General features: G+C 48.9%; 1 protein-coding gene across 1 annotated transcript in view; it reads right to left on the bottom strand.

Moving 5' to 3' along the window:
* Positions 1-309: 309 nt before the first annotated feature.
* The window catches only part of LOC124018253 (tubulin-specific chaperone D-like), a 162,905-nt gene continuing 152,199 nt past the window's right edge, over positions 310-11,015 (bottom strand). The window contains 3 exon segments of the mRNA XM_046333519.1: positions 310-620; positions 1,109-1,193; positions 3,321-3,430. Coding sequence (XP_046189475.1) covers positions 606-620; positions 1,109-1,193; positions 3,321-3,430 — 210 coding nt within the window. The 3' untranslated portion in view covers positions 310-605.

The raw sequence follows: 11,015 nt of genomic DNA on the forward strand, positions 1-11,015 counted from the left end.
TTTCCTGGTCTCCCTCCTCTCTCTCTTTCATTCCTCATCCTATTTTCCTGGTCTCCCTCCTCTCTCTCCTTCATTCCTCATCCTATTTTCCTGGTCTCCCTCCTCTCTCTCTTTCATTCCTCATCCTATTTTCCTGGTCTCCCTCCTCTCTCTCTTTCATTCCTCATCCTATTTTCCTGGTCTCCCTCCTCTCTCCTTCATTCCTCATCCTATTTTCCTGGTCTCCCTCCTCTCTCCTTAAATCTGCCATGACAGTGTTTCTCAATCTTTTCCTCTAAAAAAAAAGTGAATAAATTGGAAACGGGAAAATCATGATGCAGTTTCTGTTTGTTTATTGACAGATTGTTTTTGTTCTTTTTAAAAACTTTTTCAGTCGACAGACACAGAGACAGACAGACGAATCCCAGACGACCATACATTTCATGACCATACTAGCACACCAATTAGAATGTAGTGCAGCAAAGTGTGTGGGTCTTGGAACATCACTGAAGGCTGTGACCTTTTAGAAGTGCGGCTGTACTTTGTGATGCGTCACACAGAATGCCATCCTGAAGGATCCTGTGCTACAGTTCTTCAGTTCCTACTGAGAATAGTTTCCCCCGGGCCTACTGGACAGAACCCTATGGAACAAAACAGAGTAAAAAAAAGAAGAACGAGAATAAGTACAATATTGAAGTTAATCACGTGTGTCAAGGAGCTAAAAGTGGATAATATTGTCGTTTATTTTCATAGACAAACTAAATCAAGTCCTTACTCTGATAAATAGTCGAAGGTCATATCTTTGAAAGGTTTTCTCTTATCGGAGCAGACCTCGTTCTCGACTAATTCCATAGTAAAGTGAATGAAGGTTTGGCAGGCAGAGGAAAGGCAAGCATCTGGGTCTAATGAGGAACAGTCAACCTCACTAACAGACAGACAAGCCTCTTTATATCACAACCCTGATATGAATGTTATTCTGCAACCTGCAGCAGCACCTGACTTACGGCATAAAGGACCAGACATCTGTTTTCTTTAGGCTAATAAAGTATTCAATCATTGATTCATCCATCCACACGCGCAAAAAAAACACACCGACGATTTTTTGATTAGCAGTTCTCAAAATGGTTACCTTGGCAACGAGCTGGGGCTTCTGTACTCCTAGCCAATCACAGAGCTGGTTTCTGTGGGTCCTCACCGTGGCGACGTCCTCCTCCCTAAAACCAGAGGATACAGAGAGGACAACGTGAAGACGACAGACTGACCCTACAGTAACACTGACCCTACAGTAGGACTGACGCTACAGTAGGACTGACGCTACAGTAGGACTGACCCTACAGTAGAACTGAGCCTACTGACCCTACTGACCCTACAGTAGGACTGACCCTACAGTAGGACTGACCCTACTGACCCTACAGTAGGACTGATCCTACTGACCCTATAGTAGGACTGACCCTACTGACCCTACAGTAGGACTGACCCTACTGACCCTACAATAGGACTGACCCTACTGACCCTACAGCAGGACTGACCCTACTGACCCTACAGCAGGACTGAACCTACAGCAGGACTGACCCTACTGACCCTATAGTAGGACTGACCCTACAGCAGGACTGACCCTACTGACCCTACAATAGGACTGACCCTACTGACCCTACAGCAGGACTGACCCTACTGACCCTACAGCAGGACTGACCCTACAGCAGGACTGACCCTACTGACCCTATAGTAGGACTGACCCTACAGCAGGACTGACCCTACTGACCCTATAGTAGGACTGACCCTACAGTAGGACTGACCCTACTGACCCTACAGCAGGACTGACCCTACTGACCCTACAGCAGGACTGACCCTACAGCAGGACTGACCCTACTGACCCTACTGACCCATACAGCAGGACCGACCCTACAGTAGAACCGACCCTAGAGTAGGACTGACCCTAGAGTAGGACTGACCCTAGAGTAGGACTGACCCTACTGACCCTACAGTAGGACTGACCCTACTGACCCTACAGTAGGACTGACCCTACTGACCCTACAGTAGGACTGACCCTACTGACCCTACAGTAGGACTGACCCTACTGACCCTACAGTAGGACTGACCCTAGAGTAGGACTGACCCTACAGTAGGACTGACCCTACAGTAGGACTGACCCTACAGTAGGACTGACCCTACAGTAGGACTGACCCTACAGTAGGACTGACCCTACTGTATCTATGACCCTACAGTAGGACTGACACTACAGTATCTATGACCCTACAGTAGGACTGACCCTACAGTAGGACTGACCCTAGAGTAGGACTGACCCTAGAGTAGGACTGACCCTAGAGTAGGACTGACCCTACTGACCCTACAGTAGGACCGACCCTACAGTAGAACTGACCCTACAGTAACACTGACCCTACAGTAGGACTGACCCTACAGTAGGACTGACCCTACAGTAGGACTGACCCTACAGTAACACTGACCCTACAGTAGGACTGACCCTACAGTATCTATGACCCTACAGTAGGACTGACACTACAGTATCTATGACCCTACAGTAGGACTGACCCTACAGTAGGACCGACCCTACAGTAACACTGACCCTACAGTAACACTGACCCTACAGTAGGACTGACCCTACAGTAGAACCGACCCTACAGTAGAACCGACCCTACAGTAGAACCGACCCTACAGTAGGACTGACCCTAGAGTAGGACTGACCCTACTGACCCTACAGTAACACTGACCCTACAGTAACACTGACCCTACAGTAACACTGACACTACAGTAACACTGACACTACAGTAACACTGACCCTACAGTAACACTGACCCTACAGTAACACTGACCCTACAGAAGGACTGACCCTACAGTAGGACTGACTCCTCTAGAAAATGCTGTGACCATGTTAACTTAGTGACCGGGGGTGTAGGATAGAGGGGGGCTTAGACCCTGTTACACCATGTTAACTTAGTGACCGGGGTGTAGGATAGAGGGGGCTTAGACCCTGTTAACTTAGTGACCGGGGTGTAGGATAGAGGGGGGCTTAGACCCTGTTACACCATGTTAACTTAGTGACCGGGGGTGTAGGATAGAGGGGGCCTTTACACCATGTTAACTTAGTGACCGGGGTGTTGATACATGGACACCTGGGTACACCATGTTAACTTAGTGACCAGCGGTGTGGATAGATTGGGTTCCCATGTTAACTTAGTGACCGGGGGTGATTCCACTGGACACCTGGGTGGTGTCACTCAGCGCTGTGGACTAATTGAGTTCCTGTCTCCTGATTCCACTGACCAGTTGGTGTCACTCAGCGCTGTGGACTAATTGAGTTCCTGTCTCCTGATTCCACTGACCAGTTGGTGTCACTCAGCGACGTCATGACATCATCCATCACGTCAGGTTCGATGACGTCGTCGTAGGTCAGCAGCATCTCGTACACCTGGCTGGCTGTGGTCTTCCTGATCTGTGAAGAGAGAGAGAGAGAGAGAGAGAGAGAGAGAGAGAGAGAGAGAGAGAGAGAGAGAGAGAGAGAGAGAGAGAGAGAGAGACAGATTACACCTGGCTGCCTGTGGTCTTCCTGATCTGTGAAGAGAAAGAGAGGGAGAGAGAGAGAGACAGATTACACCTGGCTGGCTGTGGTCTTCCTGATCTGTAAAGAGAGAGAGAGAGAGAGAGAATGACAGATTACACCTGGCTGGCTGTGGTCTTCCTGATCTGTGAAGAGAAAGAGAGAGAGAGAGAGAATGACAGATTACACCTGGCTGGCTGTGGTCTTCCTGATCTGTGAAGAGAAAGAGAGAGAGAAAGAGAGAGAGAGAGAGAGAGAGAGAGAGAGAGAGAGAGAGAGAGAGAGAGACAGATTACACCTGGCTGCCTGTGGTCTTCCTGATCTGTAAAGAGAAAGAGAGATTACACCTGGCTACCTGTGGTCTTCCTGATCTGTAAAGAGAAAGACAGATTACACCTGGCTACCTGTGGTCTTCCTGATCTGTAAAGAGAAAGACAGATTACACCTGGCTACCTGATCTGTAAAGAGAAAGACAGATTACACCTGGCTACCTGTGGTCTTCCTGATCTGTAAAGAGAAAGACAGATTACACCTGGCTGCCTGTGGTCTTCCTGATCTGTAAAGAGAAAGAGAGAGAGAGAGACAGACAGATTACACCTGGCTACCTGTGGTCTTCCTGATCTGTAAAGAGAAAGACAGATTACACCTGGCTACCTGTGGTCTTCCTGATCTGTAAAGAGAAAGACAGATTACACCTGGCTACCTGTGGTCTTCCTGATCTGTAAAGAGAAAGACACATTACACCTGGCTACCTGTGGTCTTCCTGATCTGTAAAGAGAAAGACAGATTACACCTGGCTACCTGTGGTCTTCCTGATCTGTAAAGAGAAAGACAGATTACACCTGGCTACCTGTGGTCTTCCTGATCTGTAAAGAGAAAGACAGATTACACCTGGCTACCTGTGGTCTTCCTGATCTGTAAAGAGAAAGACAGATTACACCTGGCTACCTGTGGTCTTCCTGATCTGTAAAGAGAAAGACAGATTACACCTGGCTACCTGTGGTCTTCCTGATCTGTAAAGAGAAAGACAGATTACACCTGGCTACCTGTGGTCTTCCTGATCTGTAAAGAGAAAGACAGATTACACCTGGCTATGTGGTCTTCCTGATCTGTAAAGAGAAAGACAGATTACACCTGGCTACCTGTGGTCTTCCTGATCTGTAAAGAGAAAGACAGATTACACCTGGCTACCTGTGGTCTTCCTGATCTGTAAAGAGAAAGACAGATTACACCTGGCTACCTGTGGTCTTCCTGATCAGTCCACTGACACCCCTATCAGATCACAACTTCCTGGACAAAATGTTCCACTGTAATAGTGAAGGTGTAAACTTGGCAGTAGAAAACCTAAACAGTATATTTGACCTCTCAGCTTCCCTATCAAATCTAAACATGTCAAGACCTTAGACAATTAACAAAAATGACAAATGGTTTGATGAAGAACGCAAAAACCTACGAAAGAAATTAAGAAATTTGTCCAACCAAAAACATAGAGACCCATAAAACCTGAGTCTACGCCTTCACTATGGCAACACACACACATTTCCTTCCACAGGGTCGGGGGGTGAGACAGGGATGCAGCTTAAGCCCCACCCTCTTCAACATATATATCAATGAATTTGCGAGGGCACTAGAACAGTCTGCAGCACCCGGCTTCACCCTTCTAGAATCTGAAGTCAAATGTCTGCTGATGATCTGGTGCTTCCATCCACAACCAAGGAAAGCCTACAGCAGCACCTAGATCTGTCACCAACCAAGGAAAGCCTACAGCAGCACCTAGATCTGTCACCAACCAAGGAAAGCCTACAGCAGCACCTAGATCTGTCACCAACCAAGGAAAGCCTACAGCAGCACCTAGATCTGTCACCAACCAAGGAAAGCCTACAGCAGCACCTAGATCTGTCACCAACCAAGGAAAGCCTACAGCAGCACCTAGATCTGTCACCAACCAAGGAAAGCCTACAGCAGCACCTAGATCTGTCACCAACCAAGGAAAGCCTACAGCAGCACCTAGATCTGTCACCAACCAAGGAAAGCCTACAGCAGCACCTAGATCTGTCACCAACCAAGGAAAGCCTACAGCAGCACCTAGATCTGTCACCAACCAAGGAAAGCCTACAGCAGCACCTAGATCTGTCACCAACCAAGGAAAGCCTACAGCAGCACCTAGATCTGTCACCAACCAAGGAAAGCCTACAGCAGCACCTAGATCTGTCACCAACCAAGGAAAGCCTACAGCAGCACCTAGATCTGTCACCAACCAAGGAAAGCCTACAGCAGCACCTAGATCTTATGCACAGATTCTGTCAGACCTGGGCCCTGACAGTAAATCTCAGTAAGACAAAAATAATGGTGTTCCAAAAGAGGTCCAGTCACCAGGACGAGAAATACAAATTCCATCTAGACACCATTTCCCGAGAACACATGAAAAACTATACAAACCTCGGCCTAAACATCAGCATCACAGGTAACTTCCACAAAGCTGTGAACGATCTGAGAGACAAGGCAAGAAGGGTCTTCTACACCATCAAAAGGAACATAAAATTTGACATGCCAATTAATATCTGGCTAAAAATACTTTAATCAGTCATAGAGTCCATTGTCCTTTATGGTTGTGAGGTCTGGGGTCCGCTCACCAACCAAGACCTCACAAAATGGGACAAACAAAAAATTTTTTGAGACTACATGCAAAATTCTGCAAAAATATCCTCAGTGTACAACGTAAAACACCAAATAATGCACGCAGAGCAGAATTAGGCCGATACCCACTAAAATCTACAACCACCTAAAAGGAAGTGATCTATAGGGTGAAATACCACCGTGTGACATCACAGTAGCAAGATGTGTGACCTGTTGCCACAAGAAAAGGGCAAGCAGTTTTTGTACTATTTGCACATCATTACAACTCTGTATAAAGATGTCTGAAATGTCTTTATTCCTTTGGAACTTGTGAGTGTAATGTTTACTGTTCATTTTTTATTGTTTATTTCACTTTTGTATATGATTTATTTCACTTGCTTTGGCAATGTAAACATATGTTTTCCATGACAATAAAAACAGTTACATTGAAGTTGAGAGAGACAGATCAGAGAGAGAGAGAGACAGATGAGAGAGAGACAGATGAGAGAGAGGCAGAGAGAGAGGCAGATGAGAGAGAGACAGATGAGAGAGAGACAGATGAGAGAGAGGCAGAGAGAGAGAAGCAGAGAGAGAGAAGCAGAGAGAGAGAGAGAGGCAGAGAGAGAGAGAGGCAGAGAGAGAGAGGCAGAGAGAGAGGCAGAGAGAGAGGCAGAGAGAGAGAGGAGAGAGAGACAGAGAGAGAGAGAGAGGCAGAGAGAGAGACAGAGAGAGAGAGAGAGGCAGAGAGAGAGAGAGAGACAGACAGATGAGACAGGTGAGAGAGAGAGAGAGAGAGAGAGAGGCAGAGAGAGAGACAGATGAGAGGCAGAGAGGCAGAGAGAGAGACAGACATATGAGACAGGTGAGAGAGAGAGAGGCAGAGAGAGAGACAGATGAGAGGCAGAGAGAGAAACAGATGAGAGGCAGAGAGAGAGACAGGTGAGAGGCAGAGAGAGAGACAGGTGAGAGGTAGAGAGAGAAACAGACAGAGAGAGAGGCAGAGAGAGAGACAGATGAGAGGCAGAGAGAGAAACAGACAGAGAGAGAGGCAGAGAGAGAGACAGGTGAGAGGCAGAGAGAGAGACAGGTGAGAGGTAGAGAGAGAAACAGACAGAGAGAGAGGCAGAGAGAGAGACAGATGAGAGGCAGAGAGAGAAACAGGTGAGAGGTAGAGAGAGAAACAGACAGAGAGAGAGGCAGAGAGAGAGACAGATGAGAGGCAGAGAGAGAAACAGACAGAGAGAGAGGCAGAGAGAGAGACAGATGAGAGGCAGAGAGAGAAACAGATGAGAGGTAGAGAGAGAAACAGACAGAGAGAGAGGCAGAGATAGAGACAGATGAGAGGCAGAGAGAGAAACAGACAGAGAGAGAGGCAGAGAGAGAGACAGATGAGAGGCAGAGAGAGAAACAGATGAGAGGTAGAGAGAGAAACAGACAGAGAGAGAGACAGATGAGAGGCAGAGAGAGAGACAGGTGAGAGGTAGAGAGAGAAACAGACAGAGAGAGAGGCAGAGAGAGAGACAGATGAGAGGCAGAGAGAGAAACAGACAGAGAGAGAGGCAGAGATAGAGACAGATGAGAGGCAGAGAGAGAAACAGATGAGAAGCAGAGAGAGAGACAGGTGAGAGGCAGAGAGAGAGACAGGTGAGAGGTAGAGAGAGAGAGACAGGTGAGAGGCAGAGAGAGAGACAGGTGAGAGGCAGAGAGAGAGACAGGTGAGAGGCAGAGAGAGAGACAGACAGATGAGACAGGTGAGAGAGAGAGAGAGAGAGAGGCAGAGAGAGAGACAGATGAGAGGCAGAGAGAGAAACAGACAGATGAGAGGCAGAGAGAGAGACAGATGAGAGGCAGAGAGAGAGACAGGTGAGAGGCAGAGAGAGAGACAGGTGAGAGGCAGAGAGAGAGAGAGAGAGACAGAGAGAGAGACAGACAGATGAGACAGGTGAGAGAGAGACAGATGAGAGGCAGAGAGAGAGACAGGTGAGAGGCAGAGAGAGAAACAGACAGATGAGAGGCAGAGAGAGACAGATGAGAGGCAGAGAGAGAGACAGGTGAGAGGCAGAGAGAGAGACAGGTGAGAGGCAGAGAGAGAGAGAGAGAGAGAGGCAGAGAGAGAGACAGACAGATGAGACAGGTGAGAGAGAGACAGATGAGAGGCAGAGAGAGAGACAGGTGAGAGGCAGAGAGAGAGACAGGTGAGAGGCAGAGAGAGAGACAGATGAGAGGCAGAGAGAGAGACAGACGAGAGGCAGAGAGAGAGACAGACAGATGAGACAGGTGAGAGAGAGACAGATGAGAGGCAGAGAGAGAGACAGGTGAGAGGCAGAGAGAGAGACAGGTGAGAGGCAGAGAGAGAGACAGGTGAGAGGCAGAGAGAGAGACAGACAGATGAGACAGGTGAGAGAGACAGACAGATGAGACAGGTGAGAGAGAGAGACAGACAGATGAGAGGCAGAGAGAGAGACAGAGAGGCAGAGAGAGAAACAGACAGATGAGACAGGTGAGAGAGAAACAGACAGATGAGACAGGTGAGAGAGAGAGAGAGAGAGAGGCAGAGAGAGAGACAGATGAGAGGCAGAGAGAGAAACAGACAGATGAGAGGCAGAGAGAGAGACAGATGAGAGGCAGAGAGAGAGACAGGTGAGAGGCAGAGAGAGAGACAGGTGAGAGGCAGAGAGAGAGAGAGAGAGAGCAGAGAGAGAGAGAGAGAGAGGCAGACAGACAGATGAGACAGGTGAGAGAGAGACAGATGAGAGGCAGAGAGAGAGACAGACAGATGAGAGGCAGAGAGAGAGACAGATGAGAGGCAGAGAGAGAGACAGGTGAGAGGCAGAGAGAGAGACAGGTGAGAGGCAGAGAGAGAGAGAGAGAGAGAGGCAGAGAGAGAGAGAGACAGAGAGAGAGAGAGAGAGAGACAGAGAGAGAGAGAGAGAGAGAGAGAGAGAGAGAGAGAGGCAGAGAGAGAGACAGACAGATGAGACAGGTGAGAGAGAGACAGATGAGAGGCAGAGAGAGAGACAGGTGAGAGGCAGAGAGAGAGACAGGTGAGAGGCAGAGAGAGAGACAGGTGAGAGGCAGAGAGAGAGACAGGTGAGAGGCAGAGAGAGAGACAGACAGATGAGACAGGTGAGAGAGAGACAGACAGATGAGAGGCAGAGAGAGAGACAGAGAGGCAGAGAGAGAAACAGACAGATGAGACAGGTGAGAGAGAAACAGACAGATGAGACAGGTGAGAGAGAGAGACAGAGGCAGAGAGAGAAACAGACAGATGAGAGGCAGAGAGAGAAACAGACAGATGAGAGGCAGAGAGAGAGACAGATGAGAGGCAGAGAGAGAGAGAGAGAGAGAGAGAGAGAGAGAGAGAGAGAGGCAGAGAGAGAGAGAGAGAGAGGCAGAGAGAGAGAGAGAGGCAGAGAGAGAGAGAGAGAGAGGCAGAGAGAGAGACAGACAGATGAGACAGGTGAGAGAGAGACAGATGAGAGGCAGAGAGAGAGACAGGTGAGAGGCAGAGAGAGAGACAGGTGAGAGGCAGAGAGAGAGAGAGAGAGAGAGGCAGAGAGAGAGAGAGAGGCAGAGAGAGAGAGTGAGAGAGAGGCAGAGAGAGAGAGAGAGGCAGAGAGAGAGAGAGAGAGAGGCAGAGAGAGAGACAGACAGATGAGACAGGTGAGAGAGAGACAGATGAGAGGCAGAGAGAGAGACAGGTGAGAGGCAGAGAGAGAGACAGGTGAGAGGCAGAGAGAGAGACAGGTGAGAGGCAGAGAGAGAGACAGGTGAGAGGCAGAGAGAGAGACAGACAGATGAGACAGGTGAGAGAGAGAGACAGACAGATGAGAGGCAGAGAGAGAGACAGAGAGGCAGAGAGAGAAACAGACAGATGAGACAGGTGAGAGAGAAACAGACAGATGAGAGGCAGAGAGAGAAACAGACAGATGAGAGGCAGAGAGAGAAACAGACAGATGAGAGGCAGAGAGAGAGACAGATGAGAGGCAGAGAGAGAGACAGGTGAGAGGCAGAGAGAGAGACAGGTGAGAGGCAGAGAGAGAGACAGGTGAGAGGCAGAGAGAGAGAGAGAGAGAGAGGCAGAGAGAGAGAGAGAGAGAGGCAGAGAGAGAGACAGACAGATGAGACAGGTGAGAGAGAGACAGATGAGAGGCAGAGAGAGAGACAGACAGATGAGAGGCAGAGAGAGAGACAGATGAGAGGCAGAGAGAGAGACAGATGAGAGGCAGAGAGAGAGACAGGTGAGAGGCAGAGAGAGAGACAGGTGAGAGGCAGAGAGAGAGAGAGAGAGAGAGAGAGAGAGAGAGAGAGAGAGAGAGAGAGAGAGAGAGAGAGAGAGAGAGGCAGAGAGAGAGACAGACAGATGAGACAGGTGAGAGAGAGACAGATGAGAGGCAGAGAGAGAGACAGGTGAGAGGCAGAGAGAGAGACAGGTGAGAGGCAGAGAGAGAGACAGATGAGAGGCAGAGAGAAAGACAGACAGATGAGAGGCAGAGAGAGAGACAGAGAGGCAGAGAGAGAAACAGACAGATGAGACAGGTGAGAGAGAAACAAACAGATGAGACAGGTGAGAGAGAGAGAGAGAGAGACAGACAGATGAGACAGGTGAGAGAGAGACAGAGAGGCAGAGAGAGAAACAGACAGATGAGACAGGTGAGAGGCAGAGAGAGAGACAGGTGAGAGGCAGAGAGAGAGACAGGTGAGAGGCAGAGAGAGAGACAGGTGAGAGGCAGAGAGAGAGACAGACAGATGAGACAGGTGAGAGAGAGACAGACAGATGAGAGGCAGAGAGAGAGACAGAGAGGCAGAGAGAGAAACAGACAGATGAGACAGGTGAGAGAGAAACAGACAGATGAGACAGGTG

Source organism: Oncorhynchus gorbuscha, unplaced genomic scaffold (assembly GCF_021184085.1).
Source record: "Oncorhynchus gorbuscha isolate QuinsamMale2020 ecotype Even-year unplaced genomic scaffold, OgorEven_v1.0 Un_scaffold_454, whole genome shotgun sequence".
Lineage (NCBI taxonomy): Eukaryota > Metazoa > Chordata > Actinopteri > Salmoniformes > Salmonidae > Oncorhynchus > Oncorhynchus gorbuscha.